This window comes from Prionailurus bengalensis, chromosome D4 (assembly GCF_016509475.1).
Source record: "Prionailurus bengalensis isolate Pbe53 chromosome D4, Fcat_Pben_1.1_paternal_pri, whole genome shotgun sequence".
In the NCBI taxonomy this organism is placed as follows: domain Eukaryota; kingdom Metazoa; phylum Chordata; class Mammalia; order Carnivora; family Felidae; genus Prionailurus; species Prionailurus bengalensis.
The window spans coordinates 12,429,467-12,454,324 of NC_057359.1; the positions used below are offsets into that span (position 1 = coordinate 12,429,467).

The window sequence follows — 24,858 nt, forward strand, 5'->3', positions numbered from 1 at the left end:
CCTCTATTTGAAGGACATGCTGCACTAAAAATTATGCTTTTCTAGGTGGTGGTGAGGGTGCTGTTTGCATTTTTCCAAAGTGGATAGTGTGAATTATACATATTCACAGCATATATGACTGAACTCCATTGTAATTATGTGGCATCCAGGTAGAGGTGTCTAATGAATTTAAGTGAGTGGTTTAATGCTTCATGGCTCTCTGGATGCTAACCTTTCAATGCAACCTTTTGGAGAAATTGCCTATCATTTGGCAGATCTAAAGAAACAAATGGTATTGAAAATGCCTTTCGCTAAGAGTGGGGCTTAGAAGTCAGTGCAGAGGTGGAGAGAAGGATGAGTTCCCTCCACTCTTTTTAATTTTCCCTCCTCTTCCACATAGTGATGTCTCCACTTTCTACACTATCCCAAATACCCAGATAGGGGAGAGAGCAAAGAATAATATGGAACTGCTCTTCATTCCTTCAGCAGATGTGAGCTTTTGAACCAGCCAGCAGATTTGTAGACTGGGATAGAAAGAACACTATCAGCCTAACACTGTGTTTAACTATTCATGGTTGTAATTCACAGGGGACATGTTAAAAACATTAATTAGAGAAAAGTGCAAACCCTAGTGGAATGTTTCCCTTTGCTAGACTCAAGAAATAATTTTAACAACCCTGATGAATGTGGAAGCCAGCATTTGAATGAAACAAACCATTAAGCAGAAAATAGATCTCATCATAGAAATAATCTAGCCATGCAGCAATAGTCAATAGACAGTAGTTGACTGATAGAAATTAGCTATGCACTAAGCCTAAATATGAACACCATGAGTTCATCACCTCAAATGCCCGAAAAGGGTTGCCTTGTTTTGTTGATATTGCTGTTAAGGAAAAAGAAAATCATGATCTGGATATCCTTCCCCCTAATATTAACCATCTGCCCAAATGTAACCTACTTATTTCCTGGCTGACATTCGACTTTTGTGGTTCTTTCTTTTCATAGTGATTATGAAAAATCCCTAATGGTGACTGGTGTGCTCTAACGTAATATGGAACATTTGGAGGCTGTCTTCCAAGTGATTTTCCAACTTATAAGCCCCTTCCTCCAAAATTCCTTAAATTCAAATATTAAAACTCCAAGAGGGTGGCAAGGCAAACCCATGTTCCTTGTGAAAACCCCTCTAAGGAAATCTGTTTTGAAAATTCTTTTAGAAGGTTACAAGGAAGAGTAGAACAGAAGGGTGCAAGGTCAAGGTCAGCTAATTCTGACTGAAGGGAAGCAGAGATGTGAGCCTGTTTTGCAGGATCCCCCCAGGTGCAGAGAGGAATAGTTCCCCTGCTAATGGTGAGCAGCTGTTCAAACAGAGGTGCTAACCTCAATTGTTCTTACTAAAAGTGGTTGAAAAAATAAAGTTGGAAACAAGTGACAAGACGCTGTTTCTAAATTTGAAGGAATATGCAGAAAAGTTTGGATTGCAAGAATGGGAGACTCTCAAAGATACTTTTTAAACTTTATTTTGCTCAAACTTTGAGTTTTGTTTGGTTATTGCCTATATGAGATTAGTCCCACTGAGAGAGAAGTCCCAGCTTCCACAAGCACAAGTGTGTATTGCATAGGGAATGCTGGGGAGATTTGAAAAATATTGGAGTGATACCGTAACTAGTCATACCCTTGCAAGTTTTCTCATCAACCTCATGTCCCACTGAGCCTTAAAAATCATTAAACAGATTGGAAGAGTTCATTTTTATTGAGCCTTGTTTTCATATGTAAGAAAACTACAAACATACTGTGATGAGGTGCCTGGTGAAGGACCTTGCACAATCTTCTGGAGTGGGATACATTCTGTCTTCCCCTATTTATAAGTCAGTATTTTCTGCTTCCCTCTCTTTTAATTAATTCATTCAACATGCTCTATTGGACTCTTGTATTGGGCAGAGGCTCTGTTACACCTGCCTTTGCATTTTTCCAGCCCCTACCTTTTCTGCAGTTCTGGATTCACGTTTACCCAGGAAGATCTCATGAACATTTAAAGCCTTGTAGGGGCGCCTGGGTGGCTCAGTCGGTTAAGCGTCCGACTTCACCCAGGTCACGATCTCGCGGTCCGTGAGTTCGAGCCCCGCGTCAGGCTCTTCTGGGCTAATGGCTCGGAGCCTGGAGCCTGTTTCCGATTCTGTGTCTCCCTCTCTCTCTGCCCCTCCCCCATTCATGCTCTGTCTCTCTCTGTCCCAAAAATAAATAAAAACGTTGGAAAAAAAATAAAAAATAAAGCCTTGTTAAGTGGAGAGCAAATGTAGGCAGAGGAAGTGAAGAGGCTGGCTTCATCTTCCACCTGGTAGAATTCCAGACTCTTTCCCTGCAACCACTGGGTAATGTATGGGTTTGCTCTTGAAGGTGCAAATCTGTTCTATTCCAAGCTCTCTGGCTTTTATCCCTAAATGTTGGCCATAATTTCAAGACACTTGAGATGGACACCATGTTAGTGGAATTTACACTGCATCACTTAAATGTTTGCCTTCCACTTGGCCCTGAGTGACGCAGTTCTCCTTTCTCCTTCTTCCTCCAGCACAGAGACAAAATGTCCTGCAAGGGGTTAATAGTTTTACAGTCATGTAAAGTTGGCAACAGTAGATCACAGAGCTCAGTGCAGAAAACCAATTATTCCCTTTGTCTGAGATGAAAACCAATACTTAGGTTGTGGAGGAAGGGCTTCTCATCCAGCATTGCTTGATATAAGATTTTGCTCTATGAAGGATAGGTTCTGTGTTGCAGCTTGGCTCCTGGGTCACAGAAGCTTGCCTTTCTCTCCTGCTTGATTCTGGCCACTTGAACACACTTGGGATCCAGGAAACAGGACCAAAGGACCTCTAAGTCTATGTTTCTGGCCATTTTAGGGCTTAGGATGAGTGGTTAAACCAGCATTAAATATCCTAGACTAATAATGATGGGGAAGCCAGCAGCTTACTCTCAACGGAAGAGGTATTTGGGGAAAACAGGCAGACCTTGGTTTATTGTGCTTCACTCAATTGCACTTCACAGATACTGCACCTTGTACAAGTTGAACGTTGGTGGCAATCATGTCAAGTCCATTGGGTCCATTTCCCCAACAGCATTTGCTCACTTTGTGTCTGTGTCAACAGAGTATTTTTAAATTGAGGTATGGATATTTTTTAGACATAATGCTATTTTGCACACTTACCAGACTACAGTAAATTGTAAACATAACTTTTGTAGGCACTGGGAAATAAAAAAATTCATTCGGCACTTTACTGTGGTGGTCTGGAACTGAACCAGCAATATCTCTGAGGTATGCCTGTAATTTGAAAAGAGAAGCTGCCACTGAGACCTTCTAACTAAGCCTTGGGGAGCAAATGTAGAAAGAAATACATAAATTCGCAGAGAGAAAAGATAGCTAGATATGCCTCCCTCTGGGGTTTTTCATTGGCTTAGTGTTGGTAGGGGACTTTCTACTTCCAAACCAAAGATAGAATGTTTGTGCTTTTTTCTCAAGTAGCCATTGTAACACGCAAAAAGAGTAGAAGCATACATAGTTTTATGGCTCTTTGAAACCACTCTGTCACCTAGCCTAATACACTCATCTATTTGCTAGCCATCTTGTCCCAACAATCTTGTGGAAAGATATGATTCTATGCTTACAAAGGAGCCAAAGAAAAGTGAGTGACTTATCCAAGAACACAGTATAATTAGAATCAGAATTAGGATCAGAAACTGAGCAGGATGGGACAGTGCGGGAGTGTGGACATTGAAGTCAAAGAGGCCTGGGTTTGAATTGCTGTTCTACAGAGAGCTCTGATCTCTTATCTGAGCATTCATTCCTTAATCAATAAAATGGGAAAAAAAATACTTGCCTTGGCGATATGTTAAAAGGATTAGTGATAACATACATAAATGTATTTTCTCCATAATAATCCTATAGAATAGGGAAAGAGAATAGTGGATAATAAGACAGAAAAGAAATCAGACTGACATTATGGAAGAACTAGAATTCACCAGCTGTGCGTATCAAGATGCTTGGTCACAAGGGACAGAGGTGGGTTTTGACCAACAGTGCTATGGCATGGCCAACCCTACTATAGGCTCAATGAAAGCCTATAAGAATTTTGGAACTGTGGAGAAGCAAAGTTTGTTTTTTTTTTTTTATATGAGTCCTAGTTAGACTCTTGAATGAACACTTTGTCCTTACTTCAGTCTATAAGTATAAAAGTTGGGATTCTCACTTCATGTGGGATGCTCTGTCCTCTGAACCTCAGAATGAAGAATGAGGACCCACTCCCTCAGCTGTACCTTTTCCTAGCATATACCATTTGTACTGCTTCTCAGCTGGTTTGGGGGTAAATAGAAGTGAAACCATGCTAAAACCTCATCCAAGTCATGATTCTTGTCAATTCCTGAAACATCGATTATCTTTATTTGGTCTAGCCTAGCTACCTAAAACCAAAGAATAATGAATTAAAAGGATAGAGGGTAGCTTAGGGAATGAAAGGAGATGTTTAGCAACCAGTCCTCAACATATGGGAATCTGGACTTATTTGGGGATCTGTAGGAAGCAGGAATAAATGAGCAGTCTTGTGGGGGTACCACCAATGACACTTACTAGTTTCAATGACTTTTCCAAACTTGGGCCACTCCCCTGAAGCTTCACATTCTAGGGGAAGGAATCTGACTGGTCCAGCTCAGGTCACATGTTCACAGTCCCACCCACACTCTATCCAAAGAAGGAAGGGCATTTTCTTCCAGGAGAAGGAAGAGGGGAAGCTGAGTAGGTCAAAACATGGGCTGTCTCTCTACCGGTTAGGACTCTCAGTAGAAACGTTACAATCTCCTGATATTATAGTCCAACCATCTTTCTCTGGAGAAAGCTGCCTTTGCAGAGTACAGTGAGAAAATGTTGAACCAAAGCCTGTCCAGTTTTGCATATCACTCTTAAGCTAAGTGCCCCTATGCCTGTTAGTGAACAAGCTTCAGTATAACTTAATATGACAACTGATACTGCATACCACACAGCCCAAACATTGCAAGGCTGCATTTTGAACAGGAAGTCCGTATTTTGGCATCTATGTACACATCAGGAAATACACCTCCTGATATGTGCATATGAAGCTTATTCAAGTCTAAATCTTGTTGCTTAGAAAGGTATCTCCTAAGCAGCCAGCAGACTGGAACTGCTTGTCATGGAAGCATAAACACTCAGAGAAGGGCTTGGTGTCTTGGCGCTCCAGGGAGTAGCCATCTCAGATACTCTGTCCTTGCAACATACCAGTTAATCCTGACTCAAAGCATTCAGAAACAGCTCTCCACCCCCCAGCCCACCTCTCTAAGCACAGTGGCTTCATTCTGAGGCCTGGATCTCTGTCCATGTGTCCTCTCCCCACTCTCTCAGGGGCTATGGACTCACTCCCTATAGAACCCTATAACCCTATCAGAATCTTTTTTTCTTTTTTTTTTTTAGCAAAGGATGTGAGGTATTTATTCACTAAATCAGACGATAATAGCTAATAGAACACCTCACATGCTTCTAAATGTTATCTCTTTGAATCTTTACAATGATCCAAGAGCTGGAAGGCTCATTTCCCTTCCATATTCTCTCTCTACCTTTCTCTGTCCCCAGAAGACTTTCTCTGGACCATATCAATGGGCTTCCTTGCCCATTGGTTTCTTCTTGGCCAATGGGAAGCTCCTAAAGAACTCAGGAGTGTGAGCTGGCTCCCTCCCTGCTGGGCCAGGGATTAGCATGTCTGTGTTTCCCTGGGAAGGCCACAACTCCTGCTGTGTAGACCATGCCTATAGCAGCTACAGCTAAACTCTCCTTTTTATGGTAACTGTTCTGTCCTAATCCCTTCAGATTTAGGAGTGACAAAGGTCTCCCTGCTTAAACCCTTCCCCGGGTGCTTCTACAGGCCTTGCTGGTTTCTCTGAACCCAGAACTGATCATCATAAATAGTCCTCATTAAACTCCCCTCAATTAACCTGTTTAAATACATTACCTATTTGCTGCTGGGACTCTCTCTGTTACAGCTGAGTATTATTGTCCTTATTTTGTAGATGAGAAAACTGTGGCCCAACAAACAGCATGTTGAATCCAGGTTGTCCATCAATAAAACTCAGGATCTCTCTATTAACATAGTCTACTCAGCCAGCTTCATATTTAGACAGCTCTTTGCCTTCTGCTAAAGTATCATACTCTGGCCTTTCAGGCATTATCTTTTCTGTGGTGATGTATTTATAGAAGAGTGACCTTTTTTCCTTCATATCTTCCTATAGGTCCCATTCTGTCCCATCCACTGAAAGTGATCTGGGACCCCGTTTTCAATTTGTGAAGAAACTTTCCTTCTTTGGGTTAAAAAGAATTGCTCTCAATCCTCTCTTTCCACCCAGGAATACCTCCTGAGATTTTGATATTTGCAATCCTATTAAGCCAAACTCTTAAACTTAATTATTTGAAAACAACCTTCATAAAATCTGACTCAAGGCAAGTCCTGAAATACCAGATCAGAGAGGAACCTAATTAGCTATTTTTTCCTACTCTAGATTCTAAAAAGCACACTAGAGCTGGAAATGGCTTTAGAGATATTTCAGGTTCTTAATCTCATTTTGAGTAACATAGACCCTCTTAAAATTTGGAAAAGTTATGAACTCTCTCTCGAGAAAAATGTGAATTCCATCTCTCATACACACACACACACACACACACACAAACACAATATTACCTATAATTTTGGGGGTTCATTGTCATCTTAAAGCCCATTCATGGGCCCCCAGATTAAATCTTTCTGTCCTAGGCTAATCCCTTAGGTTTACAGATAAGGAAGCTGATACCAGGCAGGTAAAGGGGCTATCCCAAGGTAACACAACTTATTAGTTGGTCTATCAATCAGGTTGTGCTAAGCTATGCTACAGTAACAAACAATAAAATTTCATGGCTTAAAACAACATACTTATTTCTCATTTATGCTATGTTTCCACTATGGGTTAGCTATGTACTCTATTCCCTGTCATTTTACTTAGGGATGCAGGGTGATAGAAAATGCCTTCCATAGTATCATCTGTCATCCTTGAAGAAGAGAGGGCATTGCAAACCATGCACGATTCTAATGTTTCTGCCTGAAAAGATTTAATTTACCATTAAATTAAATTTAGTTTGCCGTTAAGATTTAATTTGTCATAACTGCTAGCCATATTTCATTGGCCAAAGCAAGTCATATGATCATGCCTAACCTTAAGGGTGGCAGAGAAACATTCGGTGGACAGCACAAATAACCAGGTAAACTGGAAAATCCAGAAGTAGAACCAAGGTATTTTAATTTTTATATAGAACTCTCTACTCTTCCAAGGCTACTATATCATAGTCTAATTCATCTGGATGTATCCCAGAGATTTGTCATCAGCTTAGGAGGGCTGTATTTCTGATACACAATCAAAACTAAGTTGGAGGCTTCTGTTTGTCTTATTTATAAATGCTGATTTTCTGGCATGGTTCATTTAAGATGCTATCACAACAAAGGAGGCCTGTATTATACTGGATTTTTTTTACAACACTCATTTCCAAACTAAAATCTTTGTTTCTACTGTCTAAATTGCTCTTATATTTCTAATATTCATTTATTTTTGCTGGTCTTCCACAGCTTGGGAGCTATGGTGTTGCCCATGCAAATAAAGAGGAGTTTCTGGATTTTTCTTACATTAACAATTAGAAATAGTTGTGGCTCTATTTTTAACTTCAATTGTTCATTTATCCCACAATTTGCTGAATACGTGCTTTGCCTTGAGAGTTATAATGAGGATGAAATTAGAAAATTCACAGAGCCTCGTGCAAAGTAGTTACTCGAAACACGTTGGCTGGTTGTGTGTGTGTGTTTATTTTTATATTTTGAAATCAATATAGGATAATGATAGCACACATTTAGTATAAGATTTAGGCAATTTTATTAACCTCTCTGTGTCTCAGTTTTCTTATCTATTAAACTGGGATAAGAATATCACCAAACTCTTAGGTTCCGATAAGGATTAATTATAATAATACCTATAAAGCCTCTAACCGAGACCTGGCTTGGAGAAAGTTCTTGATGAAATTAGCTATTATTAGTGTTATCAACATGATTATTGGGTAATATAATTGCTACTTGCCAAGAGGGCAGTGCAGCAAGGAGGGAAGAGAACAGGCTTTGGAATTAGGTAGACGTGGGTTCCAATCTCAGCTCTGTGGTGATGTGAGTTTAGGCAAGTTACTGCTCAAAGCTTCATTCTCTTCTTTGGTGATTTGTCCTGGTCTTACTCCCCCTGCAGGATATTTGGGAGCACCCCAAAGGCTACAACATTGCAATACTGCACTGCACAGTGGAGGCAGTGAATAAATATTAGTTCCTCTGGATGTTGTGTGGAGTACAAAGATGAACGAAGTCCTCTCTTGCCCTCCAGGGGTTTATGATCTCATTGTGGAGATACAACATGCCCACAAATAACTATAGATACCCTAAAATGATGAGCACCACAAAAGAGCTGCAGCTAATGGGGTGTAGAAGTTTACATTAGGTGAATTACTGCAAAAGGGTCCTTTGAGCTGGATTGTTGGCTTTGGCTGAGAAAACCTGCTTTCTACTAAAGAGGTATTTTAATTTAAAAACACCACTTGTTTTCCTTTCTCTGTCTCTCCTCATCAACACCTCTTCACACCTAAACCTCAGAATACCCTGTTATGCACCCCTGATAATTTTGTATGGAGAGGAGGAATTCACTGCCTTCGCTGCCAGCACGGTTTGCTGATGTGCTCTATTTTCTGGCTGTGATATTTACAGCAGCTCAGTTCAGATTTAATTTTCTATTCTTCCCTGAACTTTGCAGCCCTCATTTTTCAGCTCCTGCCTGAGATTCATTGCTCCAGCACCCTGGAACCACTGCTGGAAAGACTTATTTAACATTCAGAATCGATGAACAAACGGGAGAAACATTCTACCAGAAACAGGCCACAAGTGGTGTGGGGTTTAGCTTTGATTCTTAGCAATAGTTTTAAACTCTTCTTTCCTCTTCCTGTGGTCAACTGCATTTCTCCACCTAATTATCAAATAAGATGCCTTGGAGGTACCTGAACCTCAGCGTTCTCTCCTGGAAATGTTATGGTCCAGGATTTCCTTGGGTTAATGTTATTTCCTTTTAATCTTGGCCTCCGGGTCTGCTTGATGTTGTAGAAACCCTATTTTTCTCTTAGCTCTCACAAGCCTCTTGCTAGAATTGCCCTATGTCACAAACTTGTCTAAAGAGATCTCAAGGCTAGTAGACCCTTTTCCTGCTTCGTTATCTGTGCTTCATTTGGTTGGTGAGACAGGCTTTTGATTAAAGTTCTTCCACTCCACTGCTCGCTACACAACCCCTTTTCCTTGAACCCATAAGAGCATTCAGCAAAGATGAGGATGGTTGAAGACTTTCTCATCCCACTGCCTTTCACTCTGCAGCCTATCTGCTAAGGTGTTAGCAGACTTATGGTCATTCTGGACCTTTGACATTTTGGTAACTGCCTGCCCTTCAACACATATATGTACATTACTGCACTGGGAGCAGCCATTTTATACAATTTTACTACGTCTTCCTAGCCATACTTCATCAATGAGATGGGAACTTAACAGAAACATGCTTCCCTGGCATTGTGGATTTGGGACTAAGAACTATTTAGGCTAGTCTCTTTACAGGGTCTCTAACCACAGATGTAGAGGTGAGGGGAATTGGGTGCCATTTTTATTGCAGGTGGAGCAAACACCCACTGAGTAAAAAATGGAACATGCAGAAAGGAGAGCACGAAGGCACAGAGATGGGTCGTCGGGGCCGCTTAGAGCTCTGGTCCCACTTGTTTTTACAGCCCAGTTGTGCCCATCCTCACTTGAGATCAACTCTTCGTTGAGTACCACGGATGCCCTCAAACCTTTCCCGTAGTCTCTTCAGTGCCACAGACTGGCAAGAGTTGGTTTCTGTCACAGGCAATAAAATAATCTTAATGGGCACAATGTTTTTCTCTAGCAAATTGCTGGTTTTATGTTTCTGGTGATAGCTACCAGGAGAAAGGTTAGATTATTACTTAGTACCTTTCTGATCATAAAGGAAGATGTTAAAACTTCAGTACATTCAAAGTAGAATAATCCAATATACCCAAAAGAATTAAAAGCCAGGTCTTGAAAAGCTATTTGTGCACCCATATTCATAGCTGCATTATTCACAGCAGCCAAAAAGGTGGAAACAACTCAAGTGTCCACTGACAAATGAATAGATAAACAGAATGTGGTATGTATGTACATAAAATGGAATATTATTCAGCCTTAAAAAGAAAATAAATTCCATCACATGCTATAATATGGATGAAACTTAGAAGACAATATGCTAACTGAAATAAGTCAGACACAAAAAGACAAATACTGTATAATTCCACTTACACAAAGTACCTAGAGTAGTCAAATTCAGAGACAGAAAGTAGAATGGTGGTTAACAGGGGCTAAGGGGAGGAAGGAACGGGAAGTTACTGTTTAATGGCTACAGAGTTCAATGTGTGAAAGGTGAAAGAAGTTCTGGAGATTGGTTGCCCAATATTGTGAATGGACTTAACCCAACCGAACTGTACATTTAAAAATGGTTGAGAAGGTAAATTGTCCGCTGTGTGTATTTTATCACAAGATGTGGGTTTCTGGAGAAGCTCATCCATAGAAAGTCATCTCTGGGTGTGTCTAGAAAGATCAACCAAGAGGAACTGGTCAGGTGAGAAAGTGAGGGATGGCATTCCAGGCAGAGAAGCAGCAAGCATCAAGTCCCAGGGGCATGAATGGGCCCGATGTGTTTGGAAAACTTGGAGAAGCACTTTTGTGTTGAAGCCTGGGCAGCAAGTGGGGGCAGATAACAGAAAAGAATGGTAGGAGATGGGGCTGAATAGGGAGACCAAGATTGGACCGGGGCTGCCCATGCACTGTTCGGGAGGCAGGTAGTGCTTCTATGAGTTACGTGGACCTGCTAGCCTGTCAAGAGGCTAATGGACAAATAATCTGAGAGGTGTCACACCGTATCCCTTTTAATTTTGCCTTTAATTTTGTCTGGAGAAACGTTCATTATGCTCACATCTTGTGGCTATTGAATAGAAGATTAGATGGGCCATGTTGGACCATGTCCCTAAATCTTCCATTTCGTTGTCTTCTGAGCCCCCAGAGCCAGCCACCTGGACATCCCAGTCTCAGGACTTAGCTTTTTTCTTTTTTTTTTTTAAATTTTTTTTTTCAACGTTTATTTATTTTTGGGACAGAGAGAGACAGAGCATGAACGGGGGAGGGGCAGAGAGAGAGGGAGACACAGAATTGGAAACAGGCTCCAGGCTCTGAGCCATCAGCCCAGAGCCTGACGCGGGGCTCGAACTCACGGACCGCGAGATCGTGACCTGGCTGAAGTTGGACGCTTAACCGACTGCGCCACCCAGGCGCCCCAGGACTTAGCTTTTCTTTATTAGCCGACTCATGCTTCATGGGTGTGTGTGTTTACTTTATTCATTCAACAAGAATCCACTGAGCATCTAACATGTCCATGAGGTACCTCTGCAAATGATCTGGGAATAGGAGGTGAGAGGTAAGGACACAGGAAGACAGAGAACAGATTCTGGAATCAGATGGGTGTGAGTGAAAGGCTTTTTTAATGCCTTTTTTCTTGCCTTTTTGAAGCTCAGATAACTCATCTAGAAAAGGAGAATAATTGGGGGGCACTTGGGTGGCCCAGTCGGTTAAGTGTCTGACTTCAGCTCAGGTCATGATCTTGCGGTTTGTGAGTTCGAGCCTTGCATTGGGCTCTCTGCTGTCAGCCAGGAGTCCGCTTCAAATCCTCTGTCTCCCTCTCTCTCTGCCCCTTCCCAGCTTGCTCTCTGTGTCTCTCAAAAATAAATAAATAAAATACATATAAAAAATAAAAATAAAATGAGAAGAATCATAATATGTCTGTTGTGGGCAGAACTATATCCTCCCCCCACCTCCCAATTCATATGTTGGAATTCCAACCACCAGTACATCATATTTAAAGATCAGGTCTAAAAAGTAATAAGTAATTAAGGTAAAATTAAGCCACTGGAGTGGGGGCTTAATCCTATATAATTGGTGTCATAGAAACAGCAGGAATGCATATGCACAGAGAAACCACCATGTGAAGAGTCAGCAGGAGAGTGGCCAAGGAGAATGATCCCAGAGCCATTTTGTCATGGCAGCCCTAGCAAACAGATACACCTACTTTGTATGGTTATTAAGGTTACTAACTCAGGGTGCCTGGATGGCTTAGTTGTTTAAGCGTCCAACTTTGACTCAGCTCATGATCTCGTGGTTCATGAGTTTGAGCCCTGCACCAGGCTCTCTGCTGTCAGCATGGAGCCTGCTTGGATCCTCTGTCTCCCTCTCCCTCAGCACCTCCCCACAATGTGTGTGCACACTCTGTCTCTCAAAAATAAATAAGCATTTAAAAAAAGAATATTAACTCATGTAATGCACATATAACAGTATAGTCCCTGGTACACGTAAAATGATTAATACAATAGAGTTATTTTTGCTATTGTTATTACAAAGATCAACTAAACACAGATGTCATAGGAAAGCTGCACTGTGTTGAAACACATGATGGCATTTCCATCATGTATGTTTCTATAACATGTTGAAATATCTATAAAACAAGATGGAAGACGCTAAGTGCCAAAAAGGGTAAAGAATATTCCACAGTAGTCTGAGGAGGAGGGAGCAGGGGGAGGCTAAATTGGGTTTGATAGAGGGGTAGCATTTGATCTGGGGTGGAAAGGAGATAGTGCATGCTGATGGCATGTAGAATGTTAGTTGTATATGTATGTTTAATTATATATATTGCATATTAATATGCTGCATGAACTTGATGGACTTGGAACTGTACTCACTCATTATTTATTCATTCAATAGATATTTATTGAATGTCCACATGAAGGTACTGTTCTAGATGCTAAGGAAACAACAATGAATAGGTCTCTAGCTCCGTGGAGTTGGTATACCAGGGGGTGATATTCATAATTGTGAAGAATAAAAAGATTCTGAAATAGTATAGGCAGTATGATTCTATTTTTAATATACATGTGAATATATATCTATATATTATAAAAATGACATCATGTGTTTATACTTCTATATGAAGAGAAAGTGAGCGAGCTAGAGCAACAGAAATTTGGAAAGAGAGATACATAAGTGTTACAGTGATTATATTTCAGCACTGGAATTCTCTGCCCATTTTTATTTATCTATATTTTCCAAATTTGGGAGGAATAAACTTTATACATGTTTAAAAAGTTGTGGATTTTGTATGCAATTAAACAACCAAGTGCTAAAGTTAGAACTTAACAGGAATTGCAAAGAGCCTGCTTTCCTGATTCCCATCTCCTAGACAGATGCCACATTTCTAACCCCGAAGGCCCTTTTTCATAGTTGCTGTTATTTTTCACCATTCCACCTGAAGGTCTCTTGATGTTTCAACTCCTTCCCCTACATCTGCTACCATCTCCCTTGTTTGTGGCCCGTAAATCCCTTTATTTGGTAAAATAAAATCTTCAGCTTGAGGGAAGTGCTTTTCTCAAAGAACATTGTGCTTAAATTCTGAAGCTTTATGTATTTAGAAGGAAAAAAATATTCTATAAATGCAGACGGTTGCTGTCTCTACTTGCTTTATAGTTCTTAAGTGCACAGAAGATGTTCAGATAAAGTGGGCTAGAAAGTAGCTCATGGGTTTTATAAGGGCAAACAAAACCCACAGAACTCAGGGTCCTCTTAACAGCAAGGCTCTTCCATTCATAAGAGGGTTTCTGATAAAACCATGGCACTCTTCCTGGCTCCCAAAGGCACAGGAGATGGGGTTTTGCCTCACCAGCCCTGACCCAAGAACCTCTGCCATTGGGTGCATTGTCAGAGCCAAATTCTAGGCTGAGATTCAGGAAAACTTTCTTGGTCATGGCACCACTTCTAGAAAACACAGTATATCTTTTTTTTCCACCGAGGCACCAGTTTGCTTAGCATGACCTGGATTATCTGGCAAAGCTAGTTTATGCTGCTCCAGTTTTCCAGAGCTGCCCGCATCTTACAACTAGGTTGGGTGTGGTGATTTTAAAATAGGCTCACAGTTGAAAGTATAATGTTTTCAAATTTCCTTTCACTTATTTATTCTGGTTGCTTTATTTTTAAATTTTTATTATTAAAAAATTATTTTTAATGTTTATGCTTGAGGGAGAGAGAGACAGAGTGTGAGTGGGAGAGGGGCAGAGAGAGAGGGAGGTACAGAATCCGAAGCAGGCTCCAGGCTCTGAGCTGTCAGCACAGAGCCTGACGCGGGGCTTGAACTCATGAGCTATGAGATCATGACCTCAGCTGAAGTCAGACGCTCAACTGACTGAGCCACCCAGATGCCCCATATTTATTCTGATTTCTTATTCCAGCTGTTCCCATCATCTCTCCTTAATTCAAATGCCTGAAATTTTAACTGCAATTTTGCTGTGCATGTATTTATTCCATGAATATTTTTTTTCATCCCAATTGGTTACTTGTGATTATGGGCCCTGCCATCATTTGAGTAAAATTAATCAATTTGTCTGAGGAACTTTTTTTTAAACTAGGGTCTAATGGGGGTGATTAAATTTTGAATAATGGTATCTATGGATTGTGGGTAAAAAGAATGTTATTTAAATATCAGAACAAGCACACATATATAGGTTCATACCCCTGACAAACTTCAAAGGTAAAAAAAAAAAATCTGATTTCCTCGAGAAATCCATTTATGTGGTTGTTTCACTTGGTTGATTAAAATGTTTTCTATCGTTCTTAGGATAAACACAATACACTGACCTCTGCATCTGGCCTACCTGGCCCCTGACTCTTCTGAGGCCTCAAACCTCATACTGTAACCAGAGCAGAATCCATTTCTTCTACTTCCTCTGGGTCACTCAGCTCTTTTTTTTTTTTTTTTTTTAATTTATTCTTAAGTGTATTTATCTTGAGAGAGAGAGCCGAGCAAGGGAGGGACAGAGAGAGAGGGAGAGAGAGAATTCAAAGCAGGCTCTGTGCTTTGCAGAGCCTGATGGGGGGTTCAGACTCATGAACCGTGAGACCATGACCTGAGCTGAAATAAAAAATCAGACGCTCTACAGACTGAGCCACCTAGGCACCCCAAGCTCTTTTATCTGCACATCTTCACATTGTGTCTTTCCTTTCTCCAGCAGTTCTTCTCTGTCTGGGTAACTCCTCCTTATTTGTCAGGTCTCAGCTCACAAGCTGCTTCCTCTGGAGGGGCTTCTCCAGTCTCCCTGGTCTACGGGAAGGCTCCCTCCCCTGGCACTGTGTCATCATGGAGGGTCATTGCCTGCCCACTCCTCTGTCTCCTCCGTTGGTCTGCAAAGTCGCTGAGAGTAGATACCGTGTCTTTATGTTTCTATTTCATGCCTTGGACCTAGCACAACACCTGGCTGGCACACAGTAGGTGCTCCATAAATATTTCCTGACTGAATGGGTACATTGGAATAATTTATCCAAAGAATCAGGTTTAAAGTGATTTTACAAGTCCCATGTTGCCATTTACTTGGGTGCCTGAGTTTTCCAATCAATTCAGTTTGGACAGTTATTATTGAACACCCTTCTATATATGGCTGTCAGCTGCTTCCACCTACACTATCTCATTGACCTTTGCCTTACCTTTCTACTTTATAGCTGAGAATGCTCAGGCTCAGTGAGGCCGAAGTCCTTCATAATGGTGACAGACGAAGAGAAAGAATCTTGAACTTCAAAGATTTAACCCATCGCTCTTGGCCCCGTATTAGTGTATTACCCCTTTAAACTTTTGACCTTTACCATGCTGTCTTGCTATGACTGTCTGCTATATGAGAATACGGGCAGCCTTGAATTACCTACATAAAAGGTACAACTGGGACAAAATGAACTCCTGGAGAGGAAGTGCTGGTCTAGGAATCCGGACACCCGGGTGTTCTTCCTCCCTTTGTTACTAACTGTCTGTGTGACACTGGACACATCATTGGTCTCTCTGGGCCTTAGCTTTCTCATCTTTGCAAGGAGTGGGAGTGATTGGATAAGTTTTTAGGGGCCCCCAGCCTTGTATTCTATGATCCTGAGCTTGAAAGCTGGTACAAGGCATCGGAAGTACACAGCGATCACTACTCAGGGTATCATCAAGTCTATCTGAAAGAGCCCGCCTCCAGCGGCCGTTCTGAAATTGCATCTCAAGCAAAGAGAATAGACACCATTTCCCATCATCCTCTTTTTCACTTTGTGTACACACACTGCTAACAAAAGGATAGCCATGAGTCACTGGGGGAATTGAATGAAAAGGAATGAATCATGGCAATAAGCCGTCATCTCTGGCCTTTGAATGAGCCGCAGTAAAGACTGGCCGTCTTCCGAACGTCTTCCTGTGTTCACAGAACAGGGTCCTGGTGATCCAGGCTTGCTCTATGCAAATTGTCTTCAGCTCTGCGCCTCTTGAAACTGCCTTATGTGTTTAAGCAATCGGCAATCGGACCTCACACCTTATTGCTGCACAAGCAAATCTGAAATATAAAAATGCAAATTGTAAGGAACGAAAATAGATTTTAAGTTGTTTGCCTATAAATTGATTTCCATGAACAATCAAAACTTACCATTTTTGCAATGATTTTTAGAGGTGCTAAACTAAATAGAATAACTATATCACCCACGTGTGACCTTAGTAAAAGCACAGGAAAATTGTCATTCTGAATTTTAAAAGACAGCCAATTTTGGCTTCAATGTAACTGAAAATAGCAAATTAAAAGTAGATGTAACTTAAAAACCTTGAAGTTCTCATAGAAGGTATATCAGTGAGGACCTTAAAACTCCCTTTAAAAATTGAAGTTGACAAAAGGAAGAGAAAAGAAATTAAAACTAACAACAGATTTCAACTTAAGGATTAGTTTGGGCTAAAACTGTAGCCATGGCCAAAATGATCGAAAGTAAATAGAAAATGAGAATATTTATTTTTCCTGTTTTCTCTGTTTGTATGGCTTTGTAGCTTTAAAGTAAAAAAATCAGAAAGTCCATTTTCTCTGTCATCAGCTAACTGTGTTTATTTAGACAAATCACTTGAACTCTCTAAGGAGAAACTTTGCTGTGTGTGAAATTATATTTTATTAAAATTGTTAAGTCTTAGTAACTTTAAGAAAATAGCAAATGGGGGGCGCCTGGGTGGCTCAGTCAGTTAAGCATCTGACTTCAGCTCAGGTCACAATCTCCCCATTCATGATTTCAAGCCCCACTTAGGGCTCTGTGCTAACAGCTCAGAGCCTGGAGCCTGCTTCAGATTCTGTGTCTCCCTCTCTCTCTGCCCCTCCCCCCTCCTCAAAAATAAATAAACCTTTAAAAAAAAAATACCTAATGTCCTACCAGGAATGACACTAAAGATTTAAGTCAAGTTGAATTCTGGAAGTAGATGTTCACTCTTCAGGGGGAAAATGATGCATTTTGTTTCCACAGTGGGTCAACTTCCTGTCTTAAGGTGGATTTCTGTCAGGAAAATGGCCTGATCATTGTTTGACACTGTGGTGTAGACATGTAAAGCCCAAACTCTACAGATCACAGATGTGAAAATTCCTGAAGATGGGAACCTGAGTGGCAAAACATAGATTATACTCCACTAAAAGACAGATTTAGAATCAAGACATATATTTCTAGTGGAGTTTTTGAAGTATTAAGACATCTTATGGAAAATGGATCTCTTTTTTCTTTCAGGAATGCCACACAGTTTTTGAGTTCATCAAGAACAGTATTGCTTCCCTGTTAACTACCTAGAGGCTTACGGCACCTTCCTCCAAAGAGCTGACTGTATTCAAGTAAGAAAAACCTATTTTTCATTCAAAAAATTCCTACTATACTTGTCTCAGTGATAATGTAAAAATATGTGTAACCTACGGGCCGTAGGGTTTATTTCACTTGTCGAAGCTCCCAGAGAAGCAGGGAATGGGGTGAGCTTCAGCTGTAAATCATGGAGGGAAATTCCACTTGGATTTCAAAACCGCCACCACCACTGCAATGCAGATTTAAGGAGCCAGGCCCGTGTTTGACGTTGAGTTGGAACCATGTGTTCAGGAGTGAACTCTGTAGAAGTACAGGATGAGCTACGAGGGTCAGCTGACATAGGAGAAGGGGGAGAAAAGACGATGAGGGTAAGCAAAGGATTTAATCAGGGCAGAGCGAATGGTGCTGAGCTGGGCCACGCAGAAAGAATTATGCACAGGAAGGATACGGCAAGAGGTTGCTGGGCCATAAACACGAGATCAGCGTGGGAGAGACACAGCAAGTTGAGGGGGTACGTCTGACTTTCCGTCAGACGCACATTCCTGGAAAGTTGTGTCGAAACTTAATTGTCATGAAGTAAACACATATTTAATAGGTAACTCATTAAAGGAAATTTATGTCTGTAAAGGAAAGGATACTTTTGTAATACGAATACCCACTCCCTAACTTCCTTCTTTGAAAATTAAGGCTTTATGTGTATTGAGTTTTCTTAGAGCAAAGGGCAGCAGAGTACGGCAAGTTGAGAGAGAAATACACATTATTTTAGCTATGGGTCTGGCAGCAAGAAAGGAGGGAATGTTCCCAAACGAAGGAGGCTCTTGCAATTTTCAAATTCAACTCCACTCTCTAGACGAGAAAACTGAAGGTGGTGCTTCACTCGAGGCTCACCAGGGGTTTGCAGAGAGTTAACCAAACGTTCAGTGATTCATTCATGGTCCTCAGCAGGCTGGCTGAGAGACTGAGAACTAGAACCCAGGACTCCGGCTTCCCACTCCCATCTCATTCCGTGCATCTCACTCAGACCGATGGTTTACTGCACACAGAGAATGAACAAAGCCAGAGTGCAGCTGCCTACTTTTGTCCTCTGGGGCCCCTTCCAGCTTCAAAATTCTCTGATTCTCTATCATCCCTGCCTCTCTTATTTTTTAAGACTGTTACCTCAAAGGATTCATTGTAAGATGAGGAGGCAGCCAAAAAAAGAAATAACTGTTATTGGCTCCCAAATGGCCAGGGAGTGTAGTAATATATCTTATAGAAGGAGATGGATAATGTTAAAAGAAGAAATTTATCTTCCAGAAAGCAATAAAGCTTTAAAAAGCACCAAGCCGGTTTCCCTTTAGTTCTGCCAGAATATATCAAATATGGCACCTTAAATTGGTCCAAGCTTCACAGATATCAGGAAACCACAAGTGTGATGTGTTTTGAAGAGGCCGTACATCTCCAAAAACACGTCATTTTGTTCCAGCTTTCTCTTCCATGCGCGCCATTTAACTTCACTTCTTGTCATTTCTTCTCAGAGATTCTGCATGTATCTCTGGTTCCCCAGAAACAAGCCCTTTATCGGTAACTGCAGAAAATGCGTGATGTGAGAATTCAGGGAGAGCGAGAATGTGATTTATGCTATTTTCAAGCACCCGCATTTGTAGTCTCTGTAAAGCACCATGGAGATGATCCACAGAGGGTCATAAGGGCTCCCATTTTAATCTTGGGATTGGAAAATTATCTTCTGTCTAAGGAGCAGCCTTACATCACCTCTTTCCATTTTAATCTCTTGTCCCTTTAGCCAGCACACACAGTTCTTGCTAAAAATGCTTTAGATCATTATGTATTCGTATGGAGTCTTTAATGTAGCAGCATGTTGAGTTGGGGTGCACATACACAAAATAGGAATGACCATTCTGAGAGATTCTAATCCAACCTGGCTTTAAACAGAAATCATGTCGGGACACTTGGATGGCTCTGTCGGTTGAGTGTCTGACTCTTGATTTCAGCTCAGGTTGTGATCTCAGCATTGCAAGATCGACCCCCCACCCCCACCCCGCCCCAGTGGGGCTCCATACTGACCGTGGAACTTGCTTAAGATTCTCTCTCTCCCTCTCTCTCCCTCTGCCCTCCCCAACTCGTGCACACACACGAGCATGCATTCTCCCTCTCTCTAAAATAAAAAAATAAAAATAAAAATAAAAATCACATTCTATGATGGCAGCATTGTCTAAATTTTAAATTGCATGTGAAATATCAAATAAAACGTTTTATATAAATAGCCACTCTGTGCTTTTAATACAGACAGAACCATAGCGTTAAAGAATGCTAAAGCGCAAAGAGATGCTAGGGTTTCTGGACAACTTTCCTCATTTTATGGATGAGGAAACTGAAGCCCAACACAGCTAGTTAGGAGGAGAGCCAGCCAGGTATTGCCTCGGCTGCCAACCTCTAAAAAGCACTCGTACGTCACTAGGACAAATGAGAAATCAGAGCCAGGTTTCATACACAGCTCCTTATTTGTGCATAGTTAGCTGTTAGCTGGAACTTGACAGCCTGCATAAATACCTGGAACTAAATGCATGGCACCGTGGGTTAGCCAAGAGTAAGCGACTCATTTGCTTCTCCAAATTTAAATTTCTTTAATGTGCCCCCAAGCACACTAAATTTTAAATCCACAAAAGAAAAGAGGGCGAGAAATATAGAAGGATGGAGGCTAGTTTCTTCGAGTCTTTAGAGACACTCACTGATCCTGTTTCAGCCAATGGAAAATATATTGGTAGTGAAATCTGTTTCTGAAAGCAAACACTTTACAAATCAAATTCTTTCTATTCCTGCAAAATAGCACAAGTGAAAAAACGATCATTGACAGAGTGCCAGATCGTTACTTTCGGTCACACACCCAGAACTCTTAGGAGAGGTGGACAATTCCAAGATCATGGACCCATTGCTATGTTCATGCCAATGGATGGAATTCAACCCACATCGATGTTGTGCATGCGCCAGAATGCTGGGAGCTACACAAATGCCATTGACCCAGTCCCCCCTCGGGATCTTACATTATGATCACGAGACAGACATGAACAATATCACAGACCGGCTCTTTGCTGGGATAGCTAGAGGACCCCGAGAGCCTGGAAGATGGAAAGCCTGAGCGGCACCACAGAGGAGGCCTATATGAGCCGATACCTGAAGGATGAGTCAGAGTTTGCCAAGTGGAACAGGGGAAGGAAAGGGGGATATCAGCATGTGCAATGTTAGCTAAGAAGATTGGGAAACTTATTCTGGTGAAAATGTTCATCTGAAACATTAATATTCTTCTTTAAAGGCATCAGCAAAAAAAGTGGGGAGGTGTGGTGGTTTTAACGATGCACCGTCCAGATCCCCCTTGTGCCTCATAGACTTATTCCTCCAGCTGCTGACAGTGATGCTGACATGGTCCTCAGTGAGCTGGCTTCTCCAGGAAGACTCATCTGAAAAGAGTGCCCCCGTCTAAGGTCTCATACTTTTTGTGGGGACACCTGCAGTGAACTGGCCGAGGGCAAGGTGCCCCAGTTTGAGACAGTGCTGGAGTGCTTATTCCTATTCAGAGCTCCCTGAGGCACTGGCAAGTTCGTTGCATCACAGCCCAGCTTTCCCGTCTTCCCCTGCTTCTGTCTTCTTCTTTCCGGGACTGTTGATCCCAAGAGTACTCTAATAAAATTTCCTACACGCTAATCTCCATATCGGAGTCTGTTTCTAGGGTCAGGGGGCTAACTAAATATTACAAGATCAATAAGGATGTAGGATATCACATTACAACCAGTAAGAGCCCACCAGTCTTATACTCGCCAGGTTGGAAGGCAGGATCGGTCACCAACGTAGGGTATGCATGTGTGAACCTTTCCTTCTAGTGTTTTCAGTCCTCTTTCTGATAAGCCTCCAAACCCTTTCCCCCATTCCTACCTTCAGGGGCTTTGAAAAGTTTCCTGGGCTTCTGCTTCCAAATGACTCTTCTGTGAGCCTTTAGCCCAGTTCTATTTTGGGAGTCCTCTACATATTTCCTCCTCTCTACATAGAATGTTCTGACCAATATTTCTCAAAATATGGTCCTCAGCCTGCTTGAACCGGGTGCTTGTTTAAAATACAGGTAACAGGCTCTACTTCAGCTCCACTCTACAGGTGGAGATTCTTATGCCCCCTCAAGTCTGAGAATCTCTTCCTCAGAATCTGGGGAATGTGTTAAAGAGAAAAAAATGGTGTTTCTGAATTGCCTGTGGAATGAATTGTTATATGTAATTTAGACAGCTTTATAATTTGTGATGAAAAGACAGTGTAGACACTGCATTTACTCTTGTTGGGATTCCAGCTTACTGTCAGTGGGTGGGACAGAGGCTGTTGAAATCTAACCAGGCTTCGGAAATCAGACAACTCTGACCTCATCTGGGATAGTTCTGGATGCTGTGTGGATCTAGGGTGGAGTGTTGAAGGGCCATTTATCAGAGAACTTAGCAGCTTGTTGGTAGACAAGTGGATGACTGCCATGCAGTTTTCACAGACTAAGCTCCAGTCATTCACAAGTTTTCACTCAGCTGCAGGATTTACAGATGAGCTTGAATCCGGGTAGAACAACCAAGGGTTTGCCAAGGGACACTGAAATGTAGATAGTACCGCATACTTTGTTTTTAAAGCCAACTTAATTGAGGTATAAATTAATTAAATTTAATTAAATATATCTCTTTTTAGTGTATAGTTCAGTAATTTTTTGACAAACACACAGCTATCCAACCAATCTTTATCCAATCTTTATCATGATCAAGATAAAGAACATTTCCATCATCTCCCAAATTCCCTCCTGCCTCAGTTGCAGTTTCCATCCACCATTCCTAATATGAGGCAACCATTGGTCTACTTTCTGTCACAAAAGATTAGCATGGCCTTTTCTAGAATTTCAGATAGATGGAAACACGCAGAACACTAGGATATCTCCACTAAACATAAAGTGTAGGTTATAAGGTTCCTTTGTTGTCCAGCCCTTTAAAAATGGTGTTCCATTATTTCATGTGTGCAGCTTCTGATAATTTCTGTAACAACTCTTTGTTTCTCTTTATGAACTTTATCTTTCTCTCTAACTGCATAAAAGATTTTCTCTTGTTTATTTTCAGCAATTTGACTATTACATGCCTTAGTGGTGGTGTGTGTATGTGTGTGTATTGACGCTATCGGGATTCATTGAGCTTCTTGGATCCGTGGGCTCAGAGGCTTATGGTTTTCATCAAATTTCAACATTTTTTGGCCATCACATCTTTAAATATTTTCCAGGGCCTCAGTTTTCCATCTGTGAGATGGGAATAATGATAGCATCTATTTTATAAGGTTACTATTAAAGACAATGCCCATAATTGTCTTAGCACAGTATTTAATATTTAAGAGATGCTCCTCACGAATGTCTGCCTTACATAGGGTGGCTTATAATGAATAGTAGAAAAATGATCAAGCTCAAGATTGAAAGATAGCACCATTAATACTTATATGGACCACAAATACAAGCCAAGCCCATTCCAGACAAAATGACATGTATGGTCACCCTATACCAGCTTGGTATAGCCTCCATTTGTAACCTGGGAGACAGCTTTGGTGTAAAGGAAGATTCCTCTCCCCTCCCCACTCTACCTCTCCTGTATCCTGAGAAATGAGTGGATTTGACCTGAAATTGGACTGAAGGCATCAGAATTGTAGCCTAGACCATGACGCCAAACAGCTATGCAGCACTAAACAACGCTTGCTGACCCAAGCCAATGTTATTTTTAAAAATTTTAATTAATAGACTGTTTTTTTAGGGAAGTTTTATGTTTACAGAAAACTGAGCAGACAGGGGCGCCTGGGTGGCTCAGTCGGCTGAGTGTCCAACTTCAGCTCAGGTCATGATCTCGCGGTTCATGAGTTCGAGTCCCGTGTCGAGCTCTGTGCTGACAGCTCAGAGCCTGGAGCCTACTTCAGATTCTGTGTCTCCCTCTCTCTCTGCCCCTCCCCTGCTCATGCTCTGTCTCTTCCTCTCTCTCAAAAATAAATAAACATAAAAAAGAAAAGAAAATAAAACTGAGCAGACAATGCAGAGTTCCCATATATCCCCTCTCTCCCTTAACTCACAGTTCATTAACATTTTGCATTAGTGTGGTGCATTTATTATAATTAATTATCAATATTGATACATTATGATTAACCAAAGTCTATAATGTAACTTAGGGTTCACTCTGAGTTGTACAATGCTATAGGTTTTGACAAATAGATAATGTTCTGTATTTTCCATTACAGAAGCGTGCAGAATAGTTTCACTACCCTAAAATTCCCCCGTGCTCCACCTGTGCACGCACCTCCCCCTTCCCCCCAAAACCTCAGCAACTACTGATCTTTTTACTATCACTATAATTTTGCTACTCCCAGAATGTCATATACTTGAAATCATACATTATATCGCCTGGTTTCTTTCACAGTGAAATACGCATTTAAAGTTTCTCCATGTCTTTTAGTAACTTGATAGTTCATTTTTTTATTGCTGAATAATATTTGATTGTACAGATGTACCACAGTTTGTCCATTTGCCTTTTGGAGAACAACATGTTTGTTTCCAGTTATTGGAAGTTATGACTACAGCTGCCATAAACATCTGTGATAAGTTTTTGTGTGGACATAAGTTTTCCTATCATAGGAGCATGATTGCCGGATCATATGAAAAGTCTATGATTTGTTTTGGAATAGACTGCCAAACTGTCTTTCGGAGTGACAGTCCCATTCTGCATTCCCACCAGGAATGAATGACGGTTCCTATTGCCTCACATCCTCGCCAGCATTTGGTTTTATAACTTTTCTGGATTTTAGTCATTCTAATAGGTATATAGTGGTAACACAGTGTTGTTTTAGTTTGCAGTTTCCTAATGACATACAATGTAAAGCATCTTTTCCTATGCTTTGCCATCTGTATATCTTTTTTTTGGTGAGGTGTCTGTTAAGGTTTTGGCCCATTTTTTTTTTAATTCCAGTATAATTAACATACAGTGTTATATTAGTTTCAGGTGTA

At 41.1% G+C, this 24,858-nt stretch overlaps 1 protein-coding gene across 1 annotated transcript in view; it reads left to right on the top strand.

The window, feature by feature from the left end:
* The window catches only part of CFAP95 (cilia and flagella associated protein 95), a 229,014-nt gene that overhangs the window by 185,894 nt on the left and 18,262 nt on the right, over nucleotides 1-24,858 (top strand). Inside the window, exon 6 of the mRNA XM_043565851.1 lies at nucleotides 17,754-17,854. Within this exon, the coding sequence (XP_043421786.1) occupies nucleotides 17,754-17,813 (60 nt within the window). The 3' untranslated portion in view covers nucleotides 17,814-17,854. The remainder of the gene's footprint in view (nucleotides 1-17,753; nucleotides 17,855-24,858) is intronic.